Source organism: Papio anubis, chromosome 4 (genome assembly GCF_008728515.1).
Source record: "Papio anubis isolate 15944 chromosome 4, Panubis1.0, whole genome shotgun sequence".
NCBI classification, from domain to species: Eukaryota; Metazoa; Chordata; class Mammalia; order Primates; family Cercopithecidae; genus Papio; species Papio anubis.
In genome coordinates, this window is record NC_044979.1 from 105,772,076 (window position 1) to 105,799,103 (window position 27,028).

General features: G+C 35.2%; 1 protein-coding gene across 9 annotated transcripts in view; it reads left to right on the forward strand.

Annotated features, from left to right (window-relative positions):
* The window catches only part of SEPTIN7 (septin 7), a 104,099-nt gene that overhangs the window by 62,732 nt on the left and 14,339 nt on the right, over nucleotides 1-27,028 (forward strand). For all 9 annotated transcript variants that reach the window (XM_009203105.2, XM_003896106.4, XM_009203108.3 and 6 more), the window contains 7 exons: nucleotides 8,261-8,361; nucleotides 9,235-9,369; nucleotides 15,457-15,574; nucleotides 18,078-18,170; nucleotides 19,486-19,582; nucleotides 21,768-21,819; nucleotides 26,590-26,715. In XM_009203105.2, coding sequence (XP_009201369.1) covers nucleotides 8,261-8,361; nucleotides 9,235-9,369; nucleotides 15,457-15,574; nucleotides 18,078-18,170; nucleotides 19,486-19,582; nucleotides 21,768-21,819; nucleotides 26,590-26,715 — 722 coding nt within the window. The remainder of the gene's footprint in view (nucleotides 1-8,260; nucleotides 8,362-9,234; nucleotides 9,370-15,456; nucleotides 15,575-18,077; nucleotides 18,171-19,485; nucleotides 19,583-21,767; nucleotides 21,820-26,589; nucleotides 26,716-27,028) is intronic.

Consider the following 27,028-nt stretch of genomic DNA (forward strand, 5'->3'; position numbering starts at 1 on the left):
TGGGTAGTCTGAATTGTGATGTTCTGCAAATATAAAATATACCACAGATGTCTAAGACTGAGCATGGAAAAAAAATCTCAATAATTTTTTATATTGATTGTATACTACAGTGATAATATTTTGGATGTATAAATAAAATAATCAATTATATTTAACCTTTTTCATATTTTAAAAGTGGCTACTAAGAAAATTATAAATTACATGATTGACATGGTTTTGTTTTTTTTATTTAACCTTTTTCATATTTTAAAAGTGGCTACTAAGAAAATTATAAATTATGTGATTGACATGGTGTTTTTGTTTGGCAGTACTGCTCTAAACTGTTGATTAAAAATATTGTTGTTGAGCTCTGCTTATGTGATATATAGGACATGAGCAGAGAGGAGGCAAGTGAACATTTCTGGCTGGAGTCGGCTTCATTGAGGCAGTGATGCTTTTAGCTGAATTCAAAGAAGTGGTAGTGATCATCCCAGTGCACAGGATGGGAGGACAGTCTATATATTCTGGGCAGTAACTCATATATATCAAACTACAAGATGCAGTTTAGTAACTAGATCCTAAAGGAATAATTTTGTGAAGTGAATTTCTTATTTCTCCTTTTCGATGTTTCTATTTTAGGATTTTGTTGTGTTTTGTTTTGTTTTGTTTTGGTAACCTTCATAGGGCTTGAGATTTAAAATTACCTGCAAAATTATGCTCTAAAAACTTGATCCTGCATGCTTGTTTGTCATAAATATTGGAAATTTTAATCCTAAGCAAGAAAACGAACTTTGAATTTTCCTAATTTGGGTATCTATTATGAATACCTTAATTTAGGTATTTATGAATTTAGAGATGCAAGGTAAAACTAACCACTACCCAAATTAATACACAGTTCATTTCCAGAACCCTAGTTTCTTCCGTGTGCTCACTCTCATTCAGTATTACACCCCACAAAGATAAACACCTTAACTGACTGCTTTCTCCGTAGATAAATTTGCCTGTTCTTGAACGTTATATACATACACTTTTTTGTATCTGTTTTCTTTCAGTGAAGATTACGTCTGTATTATTTACTCATGTTGGGTGTAGTTCTTTTTCATCATAGTATGATACTCCATTGTGTGAATTTATCAGTATATCCTTTATTATTTATTTTAGATAAGCCTTTGGGTTTTCAGTTTTTTACTAATAGGAACATTCTTGTGTATGTTTTGGTAGACTTAGGCGCTCATTGCTGTTGTGTGTGCATAAAGATATAAAGGTATTTGAGTTTATTTTCTTTGATTTCTAGCGAGGTTGAATATGTCTTTTGTACTCATTAACTGTTCACATTTCATTAAAGTGTTTTGATAATCTTAATATTTTCTGTCATTTTCTTACTGATTTATAGGAGTTTTAAAAATCTAATAATCCCCTACATTTTAGATATTGCAGACATTTTCTCGCCAGGCAAGCATCTGTTAAAGATGTGACATGCCCTCAATTTATTAGAATTCTTACATTGGCCTAGCTTCAGAATAAATTGTCTAAACTTATTTTACCTTCCTTTAAAATAACACTTCAAAAATATCCTCTTCTGTTGTGAATATCTTCCCAGAAACTCTCTTTATCTTGAAAACAAAGGGGTAATGGAGGTGAGAATATCTCTAGGAGGATTTTTAAGACAGAGGCATGTGTACCACTGTTAAATATCTTTTCTTTACCGAAAAGAAGACCTGTAACATTTGAGAACCAGATTGATCCTTACTAGAATCCTGTAGAAGTCCTGTTTCCTGACTGAACCATGGAGGTGTATTCCTTTGTGTACTGGGAACCAGTTGAAGATCATCTAAACTCTTTTGCCCATTACTCAGGAAAGAACATGCCATTATTACAGACAGGGTCAGAGTCATTCAAGAAGCCTGAATGTAGTTAGAAAATTAGAATGTAATCTTTTTAATAGTTGGCTGGCTCCTTACCAAGCCCAGTAGTCTAGCAGATGATCTGCCGTTGGAAGCTCGTAAACACTCACAGTAGAGGGGAGTGATCACCAGTATTGTATCTCAGTCCAGACATATTAGTCTGGTAAACATACAGTCCTGATTTTCAAAATACAAATGTTTATAAAAATGGGGAGAAACTCTCCTGTTATGTAGCTGAATAAGGAGCAAGATTTTAATAAAGACCACAATCTCATATTCTCATCCCTGGGCGTTATCTGTTTATAAGAGACTTGTATCTTAAAGGAGATATTTATTCACATTCACAGTCTTGGAAGGAATGGGAAGCTGTGTACACTGAACAGAGAGCTGATTTTTAGCCTCCTGTGTGTAAAATAGTGGTTCTGATTCAAGTGAAGTTTTCAGTATTAATAGAAGCTCATTAAGATTAATTCTTAACCTGTTATCTTGGACGTCAGAACCCTGACTTATATCTGTGCATTTCCAGATGCAAGCTGACACCAGTCCTGGAATTCTTTATACCAGTGCTTCTCAAACTTGAGCGCACATCACAGTCATGTGGAAGGCTTGTTCAAACACAGATTGCTGAGTCCCTTTCTTCATGGTTTGCTGTATAGCAGGTTTGAGGCAGGGCACAAATAATTTGTATTTGTTTAGTTCTCAGAATGTATTACTGCCAGTCTAGGTACTGCATTTTGAGAACCACTGCTCTACTGCAAACTGGTTTTATCCTGTGTCTGTCAGGGTGAAAGGAGGAGAGGGAAGTGCTTTGCCTTAGTTCTTTCAGAATGTTTCAAATGGAATGGAATGGTACCATATTACCTCCATTTTTTACTTACATATATATTTTTCTGAAAGATTAATGAAAATGAAGTAAAATAAAAAAATTGAACATGTGATAAGCTCTACTTCATGTTTCAGTCTCAAATATAGATACCCAGATTAACAAAATTTTTTGGAAATATATTGCTTACCATGTTGTATGTATACTAACTATTAAGCTTTATTTTATAATTTTGTTGCATTTGAAAATTTTTATATTTATTTATTTTTGAGATGGAGTCCTGCTCTTTCGTCCAGCTGGAGTGCAGTGGTGCAGTCTTGGTTCACTACAACGTCCATCTCTGAAGTTCAAGTGTTTCTCCTGTCTCAAGCCTCCTGAGTACCTGGGATTACAGGCGTGTGCCACCATGCCTGGCTAATTTTTGTATTTTTAGTAGAGATGGGGTTTTACCATGTTGACCAGGCTGGTCTCGAACTCCTGACCTCAAGTGATCTGCCCGCCTTGGCTTTCCAAAGTGCTGGGATTACAGGCGTGAGCCACTATGCCTGGCCTGCATTTGAAAATTTTTAAATCATACTTTATGTCAGTGAAAGGGTATCATCTGTCCTTTCTTGGGAAGAAATTATCCTTTTTTCTGAGATGAAAGTCCATTTTAATTTTTTCTTAATGCGTTCTATTAAGATAATTCTTTTGTGCAATGACACTGTTTAGATTTTTTGAAGTTCTTAGTTGGAAACTTTATGCTGTTCCCCTTTGAAACTTTTTATTGGTCCATAAAGTGTTGTTGTTGTTTTTTTCTTTCGAGATGGAGTCTTGCTCTGTCGCCCAGGCTGGAGTGCTGTGGTGTGATCTCAGCTTACTGCAACCTCCACTTCTGAGCTCAAGCAGTTTTCCTGTCTTAGCCTCCTGGGTATCTGGATTTACAGGCGCGCGCTTACACCCAGTTAATTTTTGTATTTTTAGTAGAGATGGGGTTTCACCATGTTGGCCAGGCTGGTCTCGAACTCCAGACCTCAACTGATCCTTCCACCTCAGCCTCCCAAAGCACTGGGATTACACGTGTGAGCCACCGCGCCCAGCTGGCCCCTGAAGTTTTGTAAATCACTATTTTAGATGAAGTGGTTGCAAAAGTTTTGAAAGTGAGAAAAGGTGAAAGCAGTACGTACATCTCTAGGATAACATACTTGATAGACTCCTTGAAAAATTTTCACAGAGCCCAATCAGGAAACTTTCCTGTTGACATTTGGTTCAGTTTTGATAGATTTTGAGCCATTCACATAACATATTTGAATGCTTGTCTTATACTAAGTTTTGGGGCTACAATGATGATAAGACAAAAAGTTCTCAAAGATCTCACAATTGTGGGAAAAATATGGACAAACAATTATGACTTAGTGAGAAAGATGCTTTTGTAAGGTGCTGTAGAGGTGACCTTGGCAAGGTAAATTTAAATGAAGTGGTAGCAAGATGGCAGTGGGTTGAGAAGTGAGTAGTAAGTGAGTCAGTGAGGATGGGTGATGGCTATTAAGGAAGGGATGAAAAGGAGTGTCTAGGAGTGTGAGTATAGAGGACTCAGTGGTTTGATGATTTCCAAAAGAGACCTGAGAATGCTTATATCCTGTGGCAAGTCGTTCTCTAAGAAATGAGAGATTTAAGACAGAGGGGAAATAGTGTAAACAGTTGTCAAGATGAATCTGAAATGGAAATTAATCAGTTCCCTATAATAGATTGAGAAATCGCTTTAGGAAAAAGATATATTTCACACACACTGTACCATAAGGTACACTGCTGATTCATACAGACTGGGAATGGTCTCATTTTTAAGTGGAGATGTGAGGTACTGCACTGAGCATTGTGACAGACGTGGGCTTGGGAAGCGCTTTACTGGGAAATGGGAGAGGCATAAGACTAAGGAGCATATAAGAGGAATATTAGCAGGGAAATTCTTGTTGAGGTTGAAGGTCATGAATTTTATGGTGTAGGAATAGAAAGATGGGTTAATCCAGAATGGGATTTGAGTTGGAAAGGGAAAGAAAGAAAGGTTTTGGGAAGGAGGCTGATAATAGAAAATTAGAGGGTCAAGGGATTTGAGGTCTCACTGTAAGGAGACAGGGATATAAGAGATGTAGAGGTTCAGAATAGAAGGCCAAATTAGAGTTTTGGGATCAACTTTCTTCTCAATAAAGTAGTTCTGGGTCTTGATGAGACGGAAGTATTCTTTAGGGATAACTGTTCTACTATTGGTCACTTCCTCTTTCACTTTCTTGTGGAACACGATTAAGATGATATTTGTCTTTTGAGTCAATAAATAAGCAAAATAGCTTTTGTGTTTGAGCTAAGTGGAGTATCTCAGGCCATTCAAATCTCTTCAGAGTTTTGGCTATAATGCTACCTCTTGAGCAAGTGTAGGTAGAGGTAAGCTCTTGACAGAAAATTTTAACTCTCTCTTCAAAATGTTATGTTCTTAATTAAGTAACATTTTTTACTTACCTTAATAAGTGGCATGTAAACATTAAGTTAGAAAAGATTAGTTTATATGAAGCTGTATAATAAACATTGTTTGACTTTTTTTCCTCAGATTGTAAAACTGAAAACTCAGTATACTGGAACTCTTGTATACTGTATACACTCAGTATTAGAAAATGAGTACCTTGGATGTCTGGAATCTCGAATGCCAAAAGAGGTCTCAGTAGATTAATTATACGTAGATGATATGTAGACAATAGCTTTAGTTTTATTTATTTTTTAGGGAAAAACAGTTGAAAATGCCCTCGATTCATTCTTTTGGTACTAAATTATGCAGCTAATCTTAGAGAACCCTGAGTGATGCCATAAAATATGTTGATGTGACCTGCTTAAGGAAAGTGCATGGGAAAGTGACCATTTGGAATAGATTTGTTAAGAAAAGTTTGAAATTCTTGGACTTAAACTAATTTGTTTTCCATGGATCCCATGAGAATACTTGTAATACCAGATGATAGGATACAGTTGGATCCTGTGAATGGCACTAGTTTACAGTGATGTTTTCTGGATCTTTTCCATATGTCACTGACTTCTTTGTATTTGACCATGTATGGATACACAGAATTTCGTAGGCCAGAGAAGAAAAGAAGCTTTATAAACATTCCTTAAAGTGTATAAAATACAAATCTTCATTTATCTTAGCAAGTCAGTAAGTTGTTGAACTGATTTTTTTTTTTAAACAGGGAACTATCTTAAAATTTAAGCTGTTAAGTTAAAATGTGTAGTTGGTATACAGCATATTACTGAAGGTAGAATGGGCTTCGTTTGGTAATAAAGGAACCAGAAATAAAAAGTTTGAAGTAAAATTGGGAGATGATTCATGTAGATTAACTATATTGCTGTATCACTTTCTAGTATATAGTACTATATTATTTAAAGGAGTAAGTAGGTAAAGGACTGGTATGATTACTTTGGATATTTCTGCTTCAGCCACAGTTATCATGAATAAATGATCTGTCTTTATAAAGGAGATGGAGGTGAATTCAAGATATTGAGATGTTAGATTTGACTGGGTTGTCCTTTGACTAGAAGATCACCAGATAAAATGTAAACCTCTTAAACCAGATGAGATGATACCATTAAAAATGTTTTTTGGCCCAGCACTTTGGGAGACTGAAATGGGAAGATCGCTTGAACCCAGGAGTGAGGCTGCAGTAAGCTATGATCTGCCATGCACTCCAGCCTGAGCAACAGAATGAGACCCTGACTAAAAAAAAAAAAATTTTTTTCTTTTGGTTCCCATGATCTCACACTGATGAATCTGATTGTTTTCTCTGAGTTAGTTTGCCTCCCTCATGTTATTAGGGTAACCTGATAATAGACATGTTATCTTAGTTATGTGGTATGTAGCAGTGATCTCCTAAATGATGTGCATCAGTCATTGATACTGAGGATGATCAGAAAATACTACGACTCTTATTGATGTTTACTTTTGTAATCTACAGAAAAATGATAATACATATTAATACTTAATATTCAGATTGCCAATAGTATATATTTGGTGGGTAAATATCTTTTGGATCTGCAAAATTTTCACTGATAGTTTATATCAGGATCAAAGCAGTTTAAAGAACATTAATCTAAAAGATCAGACTTTGGCATCTCATTTCTCTAAAAGATAAGTCGTGCATGTCCACATTTCAGGCAATTTTTTTCAGTTTTAGTAAGTTTTATCCCTGATAATAAAATTCTTTTAACAGAAAACTCTTGATTGCTGTAGACCTCTGCTGTGTATTCGGTAGTCACTAGCCACATGTGGCTATTTAAGTTAATTCAAAGTAAATAAAATTAAATATCAGCTCCTCATTTGCACTAATCAGATTTCAAGGACTAAGTAGCCACATGGACAAGTGGAAGGTGGTGTTCAGTTGCTGTTCACAATAGTTGATACCCCAGAATTTGGAGATGCAGTGTGGATACACAATTTCATCATCTCAGAAAGTGTTACTGGATTGTGAGGCCGCAGACTTTTCTTGCTCAGCAATCTTAGTCTCCACATGTTAGTCTCTTCATGCATCAGGTAGCATCTATAAAACATGCCAAAAGGAAATAGGCTATCTCTAAAAGTGTCCCAAACTTTTTGTCTTGTATATTAGCTTATCAGCATACTTGGAGCCTCTAGCCTTAATAAGGACTTGATATAAATGTGTATCAGGAGAAAGCCTATCTTTTTCTGGAGGAATTATTCCTTTTTCATTTGAATCTGTGTTTGCTTTATCTTGGGCTCCTGAAAACTGATACTTTGCATTTAACAGCAGCATATGCCCAGGATGAATGAAAATACATCTTCTGATACAGAGCTTGAGGTTACAGAATATCTTAAATTGTTCCAGGAACTGTTGTTATCATTTAAGTCCAATAGTAAGGTTTCACCCTACCAGAATACACTTTTTTTTTTTTTTTTTTTAAACTGTCTGGACTTTTGCTGATTACATTGTCCAGAATGTGGAGTATCACATTTGAGAAGAGGATTGTATCCTAGCCATAACATAGATACAAGGGTAACTACATTCATGCTGAGAAAGATTAAGGAATGATAGTTCATTTGAGTGAGTGGTTGGGGCCAAACATGATAGAGAATAGTCCAGGAACACATTTACTGTAAATGGTAGATTAGATGATGTTCTCTGATTAATTATGTTTGAACTCTGTGAATTACTAAATCACTCAAACTGCTTATTTGTATTATTAGATGCACATTTAAGTTTATATAAGCATTACATGTCTTTAGTGGTGATCACTATTTTATCAGTTCCTCTGTCTTTCTTTATACCAAGTATGAGTCGTAAACCCAGTGTGAATTTGCCAAGAGATTGGCATACTATTTGTATATATGCTTTTCTTTCAAATAATGTGGATTTCCAATGCCCACCATCATTGATTCTGAATAAAATGTGGGAGTACGTAGATTCGGTCTTTCTAACAGTTTCCCAGTTGGTTTTGATAAACTTGAACGTCCCTACCGTCACCCCTTGTAGGAAATCACTGGTGTAATGTATGATATTAACATCTTCACCAATTACTCTTATAGGTGGAACAATCTAAAGTTTTAATCAAAGAAGGTGGTGTTCAGTTGCTGCTCACAATAGTTGATACCCCAGGATTTGGAGATGCAGTGGATAATAGTAATTGGTAAGAAGAGTTTGTCCTCACAACTTTGCAGTGCATTTGGGGTACTAGGGTTAAACTTTTTCTTCTTAACATTTTTAAACTTCTCATCTTAGCAAAGGTCACCAAACTTCAAGTGACATGACTTGGGTTTGTATACCAACTTTGCCACTTATCTGACAAAGTTGTTTAACTTCTTTGAACCCATTTACTTTTCTATAAAATGGAAATAATACCTATCATAAAATTGTTTTTAAGACATATTATAAAATAACATAGCTAAATAGAAGAATTCTCATTATTGTAAGAAATTTAAAACTGTTTGCTTTAATTTTATCCATTTGTATAAATTCTATCTCAATCCTAATTTAAACCTGATATTTAGACCTTCAGTTTTTCTGTAAGTCCTAAGTGAAGAAAACAACTATGAAATTTTAGTCTGAAGTGCTTATCTTAGTATTTTATAAATAATACTTTTATTTTTGTTTGAATTCACATTGTTTTTGAGGTAATTTTCTGTCAACTCTTAAAACTCATAAGTTCATCATGAAGTTTTTTTATTATTTAAAGTAATCTCATTTGAAATTTAAAACTGAATATAATTGTTTTCATATTATGAAGTGTGTTATTAATACACTTATTAGTGCAAAAATATGCTAATAATTTAGATGTGTTTTGACGATAAATAGTTTATTTTCTTTCACTTGGAAAGTTTTAAAATAATAAAGATTTATTCAACATAATTTATATTTTTGAATCTTTATATGGAATAACTTGACATACCTTCTACTGGTAAATTCATTTTGCCCATTTGAAAATACTGATTATTGTCCTTTAACAGTCATCCGTTAATTCATATGTAGAATTGCAACTTGTTTGTTTATTTGCATTCTATAGCTGGCAGCCTGTTATCGACTACATTGATAGTAAATTTGAGGACTACTTAAATGCAGAATCACGAGTGAACAGACGTCAGATGCCTGATAACAGGGTGCAATGTTGTTTATACTTCATTGCTCCTTCAGGACATGGGTCAGTACCTTGATACTTCTAATTCCTTTTTTTTGTTGTTGCTTACTGTTACCTTTATGTGCATATTTTAGTAATCTTTAAGTTTGTGAAGTACATACAACTATACCCATTATGAAGTACTAAATTTCATGTAGAAATGTCTTAGTTGAAAGCCTTTTTAAATCCTATATAAGCTAACAGTGATTTTACTCCTTAGTTCTTCATTCATAAGGATTTTCCCTTCTTCATGGAAATAAAGTATTGCCATCATGGTTTGAGGTCTCCATGTGGCAAATTTAGCTTTCATGTTAACCACTCTGCTACTCATTGAACTACCAATAAAGAGAAGCAGCCATACCGGTTAGATTTCAGAATAAATCCAAAGATGCTATTTATTATAAGTCTCATAAGAGATGGTTATCAAAAACACTTGCATGCCAGTGTTTCCTTGTGCCATTTCTTTCTACAATAAATCTATTTGGCTTCTGTTTCACTTTAACTGTCATAGACATGTTGTTTAGGTATCATATTGTTATTACTAAGCTTTTATTAGGATTTAAGACCTAAGAATCTAGACTTTAACCTGATCTGATTGTTCTGTTTGTTATAGTTAGCCTGTACTCCCTTTTTTTGTTCTTTGTAATTCCCCTGTCGTTTTGAGTACATATATGTGTTGTTGACAACTGCACATTTTTCCAGTTATTCTTCCTCAGTCTTTTCCTTTGGATAAGTAACTCAGCATATATAATTCGGCCACCTGATGATTGTAACTCCACCATCTCTCCACCAAAAGAACTGTAGTAGCATCAGGCTAAATAGCATTAAGTTGTCTAACACTCACATTACAGTAGTGTAAACCAATTCCTTCAAGTATACCTTTCTCTTCTATTTTTGGCTTCTTGTTCTCTTTTATTTTTTTAAAGATAGGTCAGTGCCCATTATCACTCTCAATGGATAAGGGAGCCTTAATTACATACTTATATTTTTGCACTGTCAGATTGCAGTGGGGTAAAAATGTTTCTTCTTTTATGTCTAATATTCTTTTACAGTGTTCTCAGTTTACATATTTAAATCACTAAACTGACTCTTTGACTTAGGCTCAAAAAAAGTAATCTCAAAAGTACAATACACTGTATAACCTTTTATGAGTATTTGTGTAGCTGCTTGAATTTATATTTTTAAATCATTCTCGTTTAACTTGTCAGGGCCTTTTCGTGTAAGCCAGCAGAGTGAAATCTTAACTTGCAGTTAAGTCAATAAAATTTGTCAGCTTATAACCAATTTTATTATTTTAGATCTTCTGGACTCTGTCCAAGTTGAGTAATTCTCATGAAATTACATTCCTCCCATCCCCTTGGGGAAAATTTTATTTCTTAAAATTGCATGGGAAATGAGAGTTTTTTAAAAAGAATACATTTTTATATTCAAGTGATATGTAGTGGCTTTGTGCCGTTTCTTGTCACAAGGAGTAAGATGTTTAAAATTGCTATTTCCTATATATAAAAATATACCTTTGAACAATTTCTCAGTTTATTTTTAGAAATGGAGCAAAGTTTTGCCCATTGGTACATGATATTGTGGATTAAGTGAAGGAATATGACACAGAATTTTATGTATAGAGTTCCAGATACCCTGCTAACTACAGACTGAAATTCCATGCACTCTAATAGATGAATGAGAGCCTTTCCATCTTGTCTGGGTAGTCCCTAGGTTCCCTTTTTAGAGGGATTTGTTTTTACAGTAATTATAAATTGGTCCAACAGTGTACTTTCAGTGCCTCCTACCTCCCTCTACCAAGTATGAACTGCATGCATGGCTAATTTGTGATTTCAGCTATTATTGCCTCATGTGCATTGTTCAGTATTTTGTAATTGTTATTAAAATAAAAAACTGACTTGGAACATGAATTTTAAAATGGTGTTTTATCCTTCTAGCTTTGATTACCACTTTTAGAAAAAATGGTGTCATCCAGTGAGTTTTATACAGAAGGATTTTTTCTCTTACACATACATACATACATACATAAATACATACATACATACATACAAAAAAATTTGTCATTTGCCCTGTACTTGTTTATTATGCTGTAGACTTTGAGGTTAAATAGTCTTTTCTCTTTAGTATGGGCTTATATTCTAGAAATGATAAAGGATTTTCTATTGCTTAAAAACAAGATTTGAAAACTAAATTTGTTGGTGAAGAGACCAGCCAATATAAAACTAAATGGACAGAGGAAAAAATTCAACCAGAATGTAATATACACGTGAACTAAATGTTTTCTGTTGCTGACATTTTGTAGGTCTGAAATTTAATGGGACTTTTACAAGGTTTACCTTTTTTCCTAAAGTTTAATTTTTAAACTGACTTAAATGTTCTTTGACCCTTTGGTTATATTTAAGAAGTTGACTTCCCTAATTTCCTCGTCATGTTTATTTTTAAATATCTTTCTCTCTGAAAGTTGAGATATTATAATAAATATTCAACAAGCATTGTTTTGTGTTTAAATATAAAATCTTTTTATGTGGATTTTAATACTTTATATTAAATGACCTTAAGATTTATTACAATTTTAGATTAACTGAACTCCGCTTTTTTGTCACTGGATTAATAAGCAGGCTTGTATCTGATGTAATAGTTTAATAAGGTAGTGGCAATTTAAATTTGTCATGAGTATAAATTGAAAAACCATAACAATTTAGAAATCTGAGATTGAATATTTCATGGCATTTATATTTAGTGTTTTATGTAATGATTAATGAGAATAAGCAAAAGTTAATTTTTTTTAAAAAATGGATAGGTTCAGGCCAGATGCAGTGGCTTATGCCTGTATTCCCAGCACTTTGGGGACCAAGGCAGTAGGATTGCTTGAGGCCACAGACTAGGCAACATGGTGAGATCCTATCTCTACAAAAAATTAAAAAATCAGTTGGGGCTGGGCACAGTGACTCACGCCTGTAATCCTAGCACTTTGAGAGGCTGAGGCAGGTGCATCACCTGAGGTCAGGAGTTCAAGACCAGCCTGGCCAACATGGTGAAACCTCGTCTCTACTAAAAATGCAAAAATTAGCTGGGCTTGGTGGTGGATGCCTGTAATCCCAGCTACTTAGGAGGCTGAGGCAGGAGAATTGCTTGAACCTGGGACGCAGAGGTTGCAGTGAGCCAAGATTGTGCCACTGTACTCCAGACTGGGCAATAAGAATGAAACTAAAAAACAAACAAAAAAAAAATTAGTTGGGCATGGGGGTGCACTCCTTTAGTCCTAGCTACTCAGGAGTCAAAGTGGAAGTGAGGCTCTGGTGAGCTATGACTGCACCACTGCACTCCAGCCTGGGTGACAGAGCAAGACCCTGTCAAAAACATAAATAAAAATGGATAGGTTCTTTTAGTTAACACTAGTGAGGCAAGAACACAGTTTACAGATCATATAAACAGTGTTATTCCATCTACACACTTTTTTCATTGTGCTCCCTATTCTCTGAATGCCAGTGTCAATTTTCAGGGGATTTAAGACAAGGAGAAATAGAATAGGAGGCAGCTATCTTAATTCTCCATGTTTGCTTTCTCCCCCTCACTGTCTTTGTTTTTCTGCCTCTCAGCCCTTACTACCACAGGAAAGTATATACAGTAATCTTTGTTAGTAAAAGGACTGGACTATCTTATTAGTCTTAGGGCCCTAATCCCCCCAATTTTAATATATATGTTTCTCTTTCTTCATTTTAAAATGTCAGTCAATTCAATTATTAGTCAGTATTAGTTTATAAAATTATTAACAGAATGAGACCTTTATTTCATTTTTTCTCATGTTTTTATAAAAGTTAAGGAATAGTACTTTAGAATGGTAGTCCTTTGCAAAATATTTCTAGTATCTTCATTTATTGTTGTGAAACATTGAATTTTAGTCCACGGTATATTCTAGATTTGAGGACTTTGGTTTGCATTTAGAATTACTAAAGGACATAAGGAAAATCACAGCAGCTTACTTTTTTTGTCAACAAATATTTGGGCACCTTCTCGAGTGTTAGATACCCTGCTGGGTGCTGAGGATACAGATGAATTGAGATAAGGCCCTTACTGTAGAGGGTATTTCAGTGAGAAGACAGGAGAAACAAATACCGATGCTCCTCGACTTGGGACAGGGTAACATAAACCCATCATAAGTTGAAGATACGTTTAATACACCTTGCCTACTAAACATTATAGAGTAGCCTACATTTGCGCAAAATCTAACATAAAACCTATTTTGTAATAATGTGTTGAATATCTCATGTAATTTATTGAATACTGACAGTGAAAAAAACAATGGTTGTATGGTTTCTATTCTATGTGTATTGCTTGCACACTATCAGAAAGTTGAAAAATTGTTAAGTGGAACCGTAGTGAGGAACCATCTGTATGTAGGCAGGCAGTTACTGTACAGCGTATTAAGTGTTGTGACCACATAGAAATATGCCTAGTCTTAGGTTAGAGAAGGATTCCCAGTGAAAATTGGATTGTAAGCCAGTGTCCTAAAGGACGAATAGGAATTAGCGAGGCCAAGGAGAAGAAGGATGAGAATGGAGGGTGTTCCAGCCAAGGTAGTAGCCTGTGGCCAGATGTCAAAGTATGGTGCTTTCAAGGAATTGTAAGAAATTCAAAAAGGCTGACGCATTGGAAGTAGGAGGCAAAAGAAAGGCCAGGCATGCTAAGAGTTGAGGTTAGCTTGAGAGTCTATGTCTTCATAAGCTTTGTAGGCCGTTCTAGTTAAGGCATCTGGCCTTTAATAAGATTTTTGGTCAGGTCATAACTCAATAAGATTTGGATTTAGAAAGACCACTCTGACTTCAGTATGGATGGTTTGTAGTATAGTTATTCATTCCAAAGGTCTTGGTGGCCTAAAGTAATGGAAATGGAGATATACGTACGTACATACATACATACATACACACACGCACACACATACACATGTCTATACACATACTATATATATGGGAATAGGATTAGAGGAGGGGAGGGATCATAGGTTTCACACTTGAGTAATTGGGAAGATTATAGTGCCATTCACTGAGATAGGAAGCATAGAAGAGGGAAAATGGGGGTTCAGATGAGCTTTTGATTTTAAGGAGCCCATGGAACACCCAGGTATCATATCTACTGGGTAAACACAAATCTGGAACTTAACAGTGAGATATGAGCTGTATATGAAGATTTGGAAGTCAGTTGACCAATTGAAGATAATTGAAATCTATTGTAGTCATAATAATTGTACTGAATGTAGAGTAAGAAGAGAAAGCCTGGTATGAAATTCTAAAGAATGTACCTCTTAAGGGACTAGCTTACTAAGAGGATCCTGAAAAGTATCGTAAGGAAGAAGAGGAGCTTGTGAGAGAATAAGTAATGGTAAGCACCATGATGGAAGTATTTAGTCATCTTCTTGAAAGTACGGAGGCAAACTGGAGGTAGCAGCCAGATTGTAATGAATAAAAGGGATGTTGAAGATTATCTTGTGAGCATCTTGTCAGAGAAAGATAGTTGGTAGCAAGAACTGAATGTGGAGTTGAAAGAGGGCTACCATTTTTCATTTTTAAAAAATCCTCCAGCTTGGGCAACCTGGTGAGACCTTGTGTCTACAAAAAATACAAAAATTAGTCAGGCATGGTGGTGTGCACCTGTAGTCCCAGCTACTCAGGAGGCTGAGGTGGGAGGATCTCCTGAGCCTGGGAGGTGGGTTGCAGTGAGCTGAGATTATACCACTCCACTCCACCCAGAGCAACAGCGTGAGACCCCGTCTTAAAAAATTAAATAAAAAAAATTTTAAAACCTTGTAAATTTTGAATAATAAATATAGAGATAATTCTAGGAAATTCTATTAGGAGCCTTTCTGGTTTTTCCAATTCCTCTTTAGGGCCAAAACCCTGTGACCAGGGTTCAAGGGCAGGAGTCAAAGCCTTAGCCACTCCAATGCTTCTTGAAGTCCTGTTCTACCTAACTTTTGCTGGCCTAATACATCTTCAGAGTGTTTCTGATAAGTAAGTAAAGTAGTTACATTGTATTTAACTAACACTGGGGATGTGAAGAATCTTGTTCTCCCAAACTGATGAATTCAGTCATATTAAATACTGTGTATTTCAGACTTAAACCATTGGATATTGAGTTTATGAAGCGTTTGCATGAAAAAGTGAATATCATCCCACTTATTGCCAAAGCAGACACACTCACACCAGAGGAATGCCAACAGTTTAAAAAACAGGTGAGCAGGATGGGTTAACCCAGGTTTCTTATACCATTCTCATAATTTGCAGTTTTTACTATTTTTAGTATAATGTATTGCAATCCATTCCTCTTACTGCTTTACTGTATTGTCATTTATACTGTGTTAAAAATAACTCTTGAATCTTCTGCCTTTGTCAGTTTTTAAATATGACTGTTTTAAGTGTTCTTTAATAATACCCCCACACAGACAATTTCTCCCCATACTCTTTAGAATTATTCTTTCCTCTCCCTTCCCCTCCCCTCTCCTCCCCTCCCCTCTCCTCCCCTCCCCTCAAATTATTTTTTTAGAATGAATTCCCAGGAAGAGGATTATTCTTTCAAAGGCTATGATTGTTTTTTATGGGTCTTTATCTCCCCACTCCCGATTTTGTCATGGTGCTTTCCCAATAAAACAAATTTGTTTTCTAAGGTCTACATCTGGTTCACTGTGACTTTGCCAGCATTGTTATTTTTATTTTGAAAACTTTTTTGGAATGAAGTGGTACCTAATCATTTCTTTGTCTTTTCCTTTTACTTTCCAGAAAGGCTGAACATTTTAAAAACAAAGCTGTTTTTTCCCCCTTTTTGTAAACATCTGTTCAAATCCTTTGTCTTTTTGACCAGTAGTACTTGGTATTACCCGTATTTATTGATATGGGTTCTTTTTATTCTGAGTATTTAGTTCTCTCTCATTTTCACAATATTTTTTCTGTTTTCTCTTTTGCTGCTTATATCCTAATTTTGTTTTCAGTGCACTTTATGGGATATTTATAGTTTAAGTTATTGTTCAAACCTATGACCCTAAGATTAAGAGTCTCATGCTGTATAAGCTAGCTGGAAGACCACAAAACTGTTTTTCTAGACTCATGTCTAGTTGTCTCAATAATATTGAGTTACACAGTCACACATATTTCTAATTTGTGTCTTGTTCATTATATATTACATTTTATGAAATATAGGGTCAATTCTGGAACCTTTCTCTATTGCAGTAGTCTTTATTTTTGGCCAGTAGTATATTGTTTAAACCACAGCAACTTTGTATAACATTTAAAAATAGATTGTAATTATCTCTATTGTCCATATAGTCCTATTGTAACAAAATATTTTGTTTTTCACCTTTTTCAGTATGAATTTCAGAATACCTTGAAACCTGTTATAAAAAGCCTGTTAAAATTTACTTTGAAGTTGTGCTAAATTCATACTAATTTTCAGAAAGTTTTAGTACATTGTTTTTACTGTATTTAGTATTTTTCTGTTTTACACTTACCCATTCCCATTTTTATTTTGTAATGTGCTATTTCTAAGTTTCAAATACTAGTATATAATGCATTTCTCTTCGTTTATTATGTATTTCGATTTGGATTTTTACTGATAAAAAAGATGAATATGAAGTGACCTCTTCTTTCAAATTGGTCACATTCTGGTGGTTGTACTGAGGTCATTTTAATATACAACCTCTGACTAAAACCACTGCTTTTAGTGCTAGCTGCTATTACTCGTTTTTCTCTTCATCATGTATTTGCAATTCCTCGTTTATTCTTTTTTTTTAAATTTAGGTACATACCCTAATTGTAAAAGATGTGTGGTCTTATTTTCTTTCAGTGACAATTTTACTTCTGTTTACTTCTGTCTAGTATAGTAACCATGTAACATAGTTTGTTCAGGGTCCTTTTATAACTGCTGGGAACCTTTGCCATGAAAATTGCACCAAAATATAAGTATAGGTAGGGAAGATAGGTTTAGTATATTAGCCATTGGTTTGTTATGGGTTCAAATAAGGATAGGTAGTTGAAAATTATTTGGATGTCTGTATTCTGTTTAGAATTTGGCGTGATTTTGGACATGATAATTTAATTTGACTGATGTTATTAATAAGTTGTCTTCTTTAGTTTTCTTCATTTTCCTTATTAATTCTTGAGCTTCTTAATTTCTAAGGTGTGTTTTCTCCTTGTGTCCTTCCCTAATCTTATACCTGTTGCTCCTCAGTTTGTGTGTATATACATGTACATGCAAGAATTTTTCTGATGAATGTGCAGGGAGCAGTGCTGTACTTAGTTTTACCTTACTTTTGCCAGATTCTACTAAAAGTTTTAGGTGAGTTTAGCCCTGTTTATTCAACTAAATAAGATACTTGGGAGTTTGTGTCTAAAGGAAGAATCTCAGTCATTGTAAATAAATGACCTAAGGTCATTACTGTGGAAATCAATCAGAGAAATCCCTTTCTGGAGTTTTACATCTTTTTTGGAACTCTTTTGATATGATAGCTATATGACTTTAACACTTCTGAAGCAATTGGATTTGGTATTTATATATCAACTTTACAGTTAAAAAAAAAAAAAAGACTAGCATAGTACTTTTAGATTACAACTTTGCATCATTAAAAACAGTAAAGGATCTGGAACCAAGGACCCTTATAGGAATCTAAGAAGCATGTAATAAACATAAGACTAACGTACTAATTATATATGGTGCTCTTTTGCTGACTACTTCTTCCATTTTAGATAATGAAAGAAATCCAAGAACATAAAATTAAAATATATGAATTTCCAGAAACAGACGATGAAGAAGAAAATAAACTTGTTAAAAAGATAAAGGTAGGTTCATCCCTGTACATACACTAAAGTAATCTGAGGCCTTAAAAACATACTACAGCGTCTGCAGGAAAGATCAAAAGTATCAGTGTTTTAAGTAGTTGGCTTACAAAAATGCCTAGGGAGATTTAATGTTGAATTCAACTTTATAGTTAACTTTGAAGATTAGCTAGTGTATCTAATAAGGAATTGTATAAACTACCGAGGCGAATAACACAATTCTTATTTCAAATTGTTTTTAATTAAGTGGCTTTCATATTATGTAATTTTTTTCCCTCTTAAAAAACAAGTGATGAGAAAGGAGAGAATTCATTCTGTTATGTTTTAATTGCCAGACAAAAATGTATTTATTTTGTCTGTATAAAAGCCAACCAAAATTACAGCTAGATAGGAGGAATAAGTTCTAGCGTTCTGTAGCATTGTAGGGTGACTGTAGTTAACAGTAATTTAGTCTATATTTTCAGATAGCTAGAAGAGAGGATTATGAGTGTTCCCAATACAGAAAAATAAATTTGTGTTGACAAATATGCTAATTACCCTGATTCGATCATTACATATTTGTATACAGGTATCAGAATACCATACTGTACCCCACAAATATGTACAATTATGTTTCAATTAAAAATAATAAAAACCAACCAAAAAGTAACATCAGCATATTTTCTGTATTTTATCTCATGATTTTCTACATAGTTTGGCCCTAAAAATGGTGTACTGAATAATGGCATTATGTAGGCAAATATCTTGGAATAATGAAATTGTTATACATCGCCAGTGAAGAATTTCTGCAGTTGTATAAAATAGCTGCTTAGATATTTCCAGGAGCCACAAAATTGTGAAGGGCTATACATAGATGAATACAAATCCAGTCGCCAGGATTTGAAGTTCAGAAGTTAGAGCTTAGCAAATAGACTATTACCTGCTTTAGGTACTGTTGTAGTTGGTTTGTGATCAAGTATGTAGGCTAGTCATTAGCCCACTTTTTTTTCCCCAAATGCCAATGTATTTTTTACCTTTTATCCCCCCCAAGTATGAGACAACTTTCTGTGGTGATTTTTAGTAAATAATTTGACCAAGTATATGCTTGAATATTCTTAACATTAAAGAGAAAATTTAATTTTATTTATTGTTTACCTTGGTGGTAATACCATGTGATGGCAGTTTACCAAATATTTGTTAAATGGCCTTAAAAACTAATACAGAAACTATCAAAAGTAATTTTTTTTGTGGCTAATCTGTTGAGTAATGTAACTTTTTTTATTCTTGAATTTGTGAGGACTACAGAGATGTATTTGAACAAGAATACTTTGTTTTATAGGACCGTTTACCTCTTGCTGTGGTAGGTAGTAATACTATCATTGAAGTGAATGGCAAAAGGGTCAGAGGAAGGCAGTATCCTTGGGGTGTTGCTGAAGGTAAGATTTTCTTCAGTGAATGACTTTCTGTAAGATCTCAAAACTGATTAAAAATTTGTATTTATAGTAAGTAGTACAATATGCATATTGTATTGATATAGTCTAGATTTTCAAGGATAGTGCTGATTTCAGGTTCTTGCAATCTCATTTTCCCTTAAATACGCTGATATTTTTCAAACCTGTATCCTACTAAGTCAGGCAAGTATGTGTTCAGTCCTAAAGTTGTAGTACAGGTTGAACATTCTAGAATATTCAAAATGTGAATTGCTTGGAAATCTAAAACGTTGGCCGGGTGTGGTGGCTCACGCCTATAATCCCAACACTTTGGGATGCTGAGGCGGGTGGATCACCTGAGGTCGGGAGTTCGAGGCCAGCCTGACCAACACAGAGGTACCCCGTCTCTACTAAAAATACAAAAATTAGCCGGACATGGTGGCGTGTGCCTGTAATCCCAGCTACTCGGGAGGCTGAGGCAGGAGAATCACTTGAACCCGGGAGACGGAGGTTGCAGTAAACTGAGAGCATGCCATTGCACTCCAGCCTGGGCAACAAGAGTGAAACTCCATCTCAAAGGAAAAAAGAAAGAAAGAAAGAAAGAAATCTAAAACGTTTTGAGCACTGACATGCTGCTCAGAGGAAGCACTCACTGGAGCATTCTGAATTTTGGATTTTTGGATTAAGGATGCTCGACCAGTAAGTATGACACAGATATTCCAAAATTCCAAAAAAATGCAAAACACTTCTGGTCCCAAGCATTTAAAATAAGAGGTACTCAACTTGCCCCTCCTTGGCTGTCCCTGACTGGCATTCCTGTCTCATCATTAAGATTATTTCTGTTTTCTTATTTGAAAACATACCTAAAATTCAGGGGTTCTTTACCTGGGGCCCAAAGTTTGCTCCCAGGGAATCTAATGAACCTCCTGGAATCCAACATTTTGGAGAGAAGGCCAGTCACTTTTATCAGAATGTCAGATGGTCATGGACCCTCAAGAATGATTGAAGAAATTTGTAAGCCCAGTTAAAACTTTCACAGTCTTTCCTCAGTGTAAAAGTTGCCCTTTTTGATACCGCATATTTAGAGTAAAAAAATTTTCATTAATAAGAGATCCTCTTTACTAGTTTTGTAAGGAGTTTTTTGTTTTGTTTTTTAACTTGCTATCTTAAATTATTGAGGTTGTTAAGTAAGGAGTTTTAAATACCAATAAAATCTTAGTTATAACACCAAACCTCAGAAGTCCTTCCTCTTGGCAATAGGTTTATTGTATTGGTTTAATCTGATATTTAATCTTCTGTATTACAGTAAGCTGAAACCAAAATTTGAGACATGATTGTTTTATCTGTTTGTTGCTATTATTTTTGAACTTTGTTTTTTTTTTTTTTTAAGAGACGAGGGCTTGCTATGTTGCCCAACTGGCCTCAAATTCCTGAGCTCAAAGTGATCCTCCCACGTTATGCTCCTCCCACATCACGTCACCATAAGCGCACACCACTGCCCCTGGTTTATTTTGAACAGTTCTTTAATTTTTAGGATATTGTTTCAAGTTACTGTCCTTATTGGCAATTTTCCCATTAGTGACCCCTGTACCTTGTTCCCAGCTGGCTCCATCATGCCCAGGCAACTTTCAATTGCTGAGCTGAGGCTTTAGAACTTACATATCCCTTAAACATACGCACTGGAGAAACTGATTTGCATCTCTCTTGTAGTTTACCTGTCTACTCCCAAGTAATATTCCTATTTGTGATACATTCTTTAAAAATAAAAGTAAAGAACCTTAAAGTTCTTGGCTCCCTTTTTCATTTTGCTTAACTTAAGATTTTTTCTAAAGTGATTCTCCCTTCACTCACCCCACTGAATTTTTTAAATGTATTATAGAATAAATATATTTTTTACCAATAATAAGAAAATACATGATTTCCCCTTTCAAAATTTCAAAGTTGTTTCTGGAGAGCTCATTTGTTAGATTTACATATCTATTTCTGAGGATTAAACTACGATAAGACAATAATAAAGTACACTTCTCTGTCATGCCCTTACATTAGTACTGTGTTAGTGTTAAATCTCAAAAAAATTGATCTGTTTTGCATTTCCTCTCCTTGTTTTACACCCCAAGGTCCTGTGAAATATTTTTTGAAGAGACTAGGTTTAGTGGAAATATAATAAATGCAGTCTATTTTTTTCTTACAGTTGAAAATGGTGAACATTGTGATTTTACAATCCTAAGAAATATGTTGATAAGGTAAGTGCAAGCAATGATGGAAATAGCTTAAGATTTTCTTTCCCTAGGTAAGAATTGGACAGATTTGCTTTTTGCCTTCTATAAATATAGCTAATTTAAATTTCTATATTCAGTCTAGCAATGAAGTAAGCACTACATGTAGATGATTCTTTCTCCAAGGTTTTGAAGTCATGAGCAAGTTACGAAATAATTTGTTTAGGGATACATAGGAAAATTAGTCTCTTTACTTTATCATTATACGTTGTGTTGAGGTTTATTACTGAAATAACTATGGAAAGTGAAATAGAAGAGGCTCTTTTTTCTTAATGTGAAGAACTTGTGAAAACTATATAAGGGAAGGCTAGTTTTTGAGTCAAAAGCTAGAATTTGAATGTTTAAAAGGCGCACATCCTGATAGCTGGTGAGTAGGCCACATTTTATGTACTGGAACACAGTGAACAAAACCCATCTTCCCACCAGGTGAGAAAAAGAAATCCCTAAATTGTGTCTTGCACACCTGCTGAAAGAGAAGGAAAGCCTATGGGAGCAAGACATTGAGGCCATCCTGATTAGAGGACCAGGACTAGTAAAGAGGATCTCTTACTAATGAATTAGAAAAGCAGCAGCAGAGAGGAAATCGTGAAGAAAAAGTGTAATAGGACTAGAGATGTTAGTAGACAAGGAACAGAAGGGGCATCAAAATGATCCTCAGTGTTTTCATGTTGAGACACACTCCTTCCTCTCCCTACCTCACTCCGCATTTCCCACTTCTGTCTCTTGCTTCTCTACGCCTTTACCACGTACTCTCTTTAACCTTCGGTTTTAGATGTCTGTCTTAAGTTGATATCCATTCATTTTCATACCCCTACTTTCCCAAAACAGAAGAATCTCTTTAGCTGTGTAAAGAAAGGTAGTAACATAAATATGGATAATAGTTGGAAATCATGGAATAACAAGGTCATTCTCAAAGTGAGAAGTGAGGGGGAAAATTTAAGAGAGTCAAACTGCTACCTCAAGAAATACAGTAGAGATGAGAGTGAATTTTGAAATTGAATAAATTGGCATGTAATTGATCTTTATTTTCAAAGGAGCCAGTGTTCTTGGAAGGAAGTACATGATAGAGTTGATTCAGCAGTTGGGGTTGCCAGGCCTCACTTAGTGAAGAAGACCAAACGCATGAGAAGGTCATCCTCTGGGTTTTGAGAATACAAAACTTCAGGCTCTATTATGAATATTCCCTTCCTCTTCCATTCTTGTAGTGTGACTTCAGAAGAATATGTATTAATAATATAATCTGCTCTGACAGTATATAAGTAGAGAATGTTTAATAAATACAAATTACCATTGCATTCCTCTTGTTTTTAAATCCTCTATGGTACTTGCCCAGTGCTTGACATGGTGGCATTCTATAACTTTTTCTTAGGTATTTTAAAAGTATACAATCAATAATTGCCTACAAAGCTAAAACACTGTAGAGAGGAAAGCTAGGTACTGAGTCAGAGACTACTTTGTTGAGATGGACTCTCAGTGTGTTGCCCAGGCAGGAATGCAGTGGCATGATCTTTGCTCACTGCAACCTCCACCCAGGTTCAAGCAATTCTCCTGCCTCAACCTCCCGAGTAGCTGGGATTACAGGCATGCGCCACCACACCTGGCTAATTTTTGTATTTTTGGTAGAGACAGGGTTTCACCATGTTGGCCAGGCTGGTCTCAAATTCCTGACCTCAAGTGAGCCTCCTGCCTCGGCCTCCCACAGTGCTAGGATTACAGACGTGAGCCACCACACCTGCGCGGTCCAGAGACTACTTTGAATATGCGAAGGTTCACAGCCTGGCAGCTAGTAAGGGGCCTCCCTAGTATAAGCATTACAGAGCAAATTGACCATGCCTGCAGGAAGATTTAATAGAGCAGAGCAGCAAGACTTTTAATGCCTAAAAATTCTAAAGTTATTAAAAAGATGTATATTTAATTTAGCTCATGTCTTTAAGACAAAGCCATCTAGTGGATATTTAATAATTACTTGAAGGAAGGAAATATAGTACCAATACCAATATTGCAGATGTCTAGAAATCCCAAATAATTGAAATCTTGCAGGTCAAAGGAATAGTGATTGCTTCTAAGAAAGAGGCAAGTTCAAAGAAGTTCTCTTGCTAATTGAGAGAACTGACTTACTCCAGGCAAACCAAGTAAGACGATGGAAAGGAAGAAAATTATACAGATATTTTCAGGGTGTAGAGATGGGTGTTTCAGAAATCAAATGGGGAAAGAAAAGGAGAACAGAAAGAGTTATGGTATCAGCAATGGGAAATGGAAGAGACAAATTCCTGAAACTGGGGAAAACTGTATTGCAAATTACCAAATTATTTTGAGAATGGAGGAGTGGGTCGAATCGTAAAATGAAAAAGCATATTTAATTAAATGGAAATAAAGACTTGTATAACCTGAAAAAATCAGAATTATGTAGTCGTATAGAAGACTATAGTGATTTTAGTGAAAGGGAAAATTATTATCTAAAATTTTAGATGACGCTAACAAAAATAACTTAACAATTAGTAAATTCACCTTACTTTTATTTTACACATTCACACAAACATTTCATATAAGTATTCTTCCTTAGGACCTTTAATGATTTTTTGGTGATGCAGTGATGATATGTGATACATAATAACTAAAATCAGGCCATGTGCAGTGGTTCACACCTGTAATCCCAGCACTTTGGGAGGCCAAGGTAAGAGAATTGCTTGAGCTCAGGAGTTCAAGACTGGCCTGGGCAACATGGTGAAACCTCGTCTCTACTAAAAATACAAAAAATAGTTGGGCATGGTGGTGCATGCCTATAGTCCCAGCTACTCATGAGGCTGAGGTGGGAGGATGGTTTGATCCTGAAAGGCAAAGATTGTAGTGAGCCGAGATCATACCACTGCATTCCATCCAGCCTGGGCGACAGAGTGAGACCCTGTATCAAAAGGAAAGAAAAATTACATAAACATTGTTTTATAGTGGCATAGGTGTTTGTTATTATTCTCAACTTAGAGAAACTGTTAACAAAAATTTATTCCAAAAAGTGTTTATCATATCTCAGCTTCAATCTTGAGTTACGAATTTTGTTAAAATTCCTATCTGCTATCTGCATTGGGGCATAAAAGGTAATGGCATGTTCCTTGTAAAGGGGAGCTTACAGTTGAAGAGGTATGATGTCACCTATGACATACACTTGTACCAAAAATGAATGACAGCCAAGGAGAAAATGGTCATGGTTGGAATGCTTTGATGTCAAGGCTGGGAAAATGGTTTCCAAAGTAGTTGAAGTCTTTGACGAGAGATTGACAAATTAGCATGAACTGTTCAGTGTCAACCACCAGATATGCCAGGAGTAGGGAGCTGCCTGACTTTCCTGAAGTGGAGTGGTAGAGCTTTAGAAGTAACTGTTGTGGTTATAAGAGAACGTGAATTTATTAAGGGACAGAGTCTGGGAGATGAGATTTTCAGAAAAACCAGACTTAGGACTAAGGAGAGTGAACTACCAGAGAGTTGCATGGAAATGTCAGTACGAAATGAATCAGAGTGATTGGATATCACATTTTATTCACAAAGGGGGAGATTCAAGAAGCTGGATTGTGAAGTAACAGTAAAGGTTTTCTGGATGTAAGGAATGATAAAAACAGTACAACGATATACTTTTTTCTTTTTTTTTTTCTTTTAAGACGGTGTCTCGCTCGTGTACTCAGGATGGAGTGCAATGCGTGATCTTGGCTCACTGCAACCTCCACCTCCTGGGTTCAAGCTATTCTCCTGCCTCAGCCTCCCAAGTAGCTGGGATTACAGGTGCCCGCCACCACACCTGGCTGATTTTTGTATTTTTAGTAGAGATGGGGTTCCACCATGTTGGCCAGGCTGGTCTTGAACCCCTGAGCTCAGGCAATCCGCCTGCCCCAGCCTCTCAAAGTGTTGGGATTACAGGCGTGAGCCAGTGTGCTCAGCCAACAATACACTTTTGTTTGTCTCCCAGAAAGGAGTTTTAGTAAAGTGGTGAAAATGAATGATGGCAGATATAGGTAATTTGAGATAAAATGGATGATGAGAAGAGGGAGGACTGACAATAGAGTATTGCCACACCATGTATATCCAAGAACACTGCATTGGTAAAGGATATCCGTAGAGCAGCTAAGGGTATCTTCAGTGTCTTGAATTATTAAATAATGATTACATCATCTCATATGTATTGTAGACTTATATGTATTGATTTTATATATGATAGAAATGCTGTAAGCAAAAATTTGTTTAACCAAAATACATTCACTAGACAGTTTGAAGAAACAGAAAACTACTCTAAAATTTCCTTGTTTGAAAGCAACTTGATATGTGATCTGAAATTTATTATTATGTATTAATAAAAACTCATATATTACCTTAGTAATATTGCTAAAAGGCAGTTTCTTTTAGATTTTATAAGCTTCAGTAGTAGCTAATCTTGTCTAGTTTTTAAATAGGTAATACAAAGATGAATACTCTTTTCATAGAAAGGTCATCCTTCAGTAACTGCTTTGGGGGATTTATGGGTCTTAAAATCTCATTGGAATCTAAATTTGGTGTCAAGTTAGCTTATTTTTTGTTGGTCTACTTTGAGTGTAAATGAAAACAGATGAATGCCACCTTCCTTAACAATAGTCTTTTTCATTTTAAATCTGAAATGTTTGTTTTGGTAAAATTTTGAATTTATATTAAAGCTTTTTAAGCTTTTTTCCCCCTAGCTATTAATAGAAGCAAACTCTTGCTGTTTATTTATGACAGAACACACATGCAGGACTTGAAAGATGTTACTAATAATGTCCACTATGAGAACTACAGAAGCAGAAAACTGGCAGCTGTGACTTATAATGGAGTTGATAACAACAAGAATAAAGGGCAGCTGACTAAGTAAGTATGTATTTTTTTCGCCAAAAAAGGTATTATTTCTGTAGTCAGTAATCATATTGTTTCATTTTCATTAAATTTCTCCTGGCTACTCAGTAGAAAATGTGGATAGTGTTCTCTATGCACAGCAGCATAAATTTATATTGTTTTGCTTTAATAGTAGAAGCTTTTTTTGAATGAACCATTTTGATAGCGTTTTCACTTACAGATTATGTGGAAAAAAAGGACAGGCTTTAAAAAAAGGAATATTTAGATGAATTTATTCTTGGTTACCTTCTCTATTCCTATTCCAGGGAGTGAATTAGCTGGAGTTTCG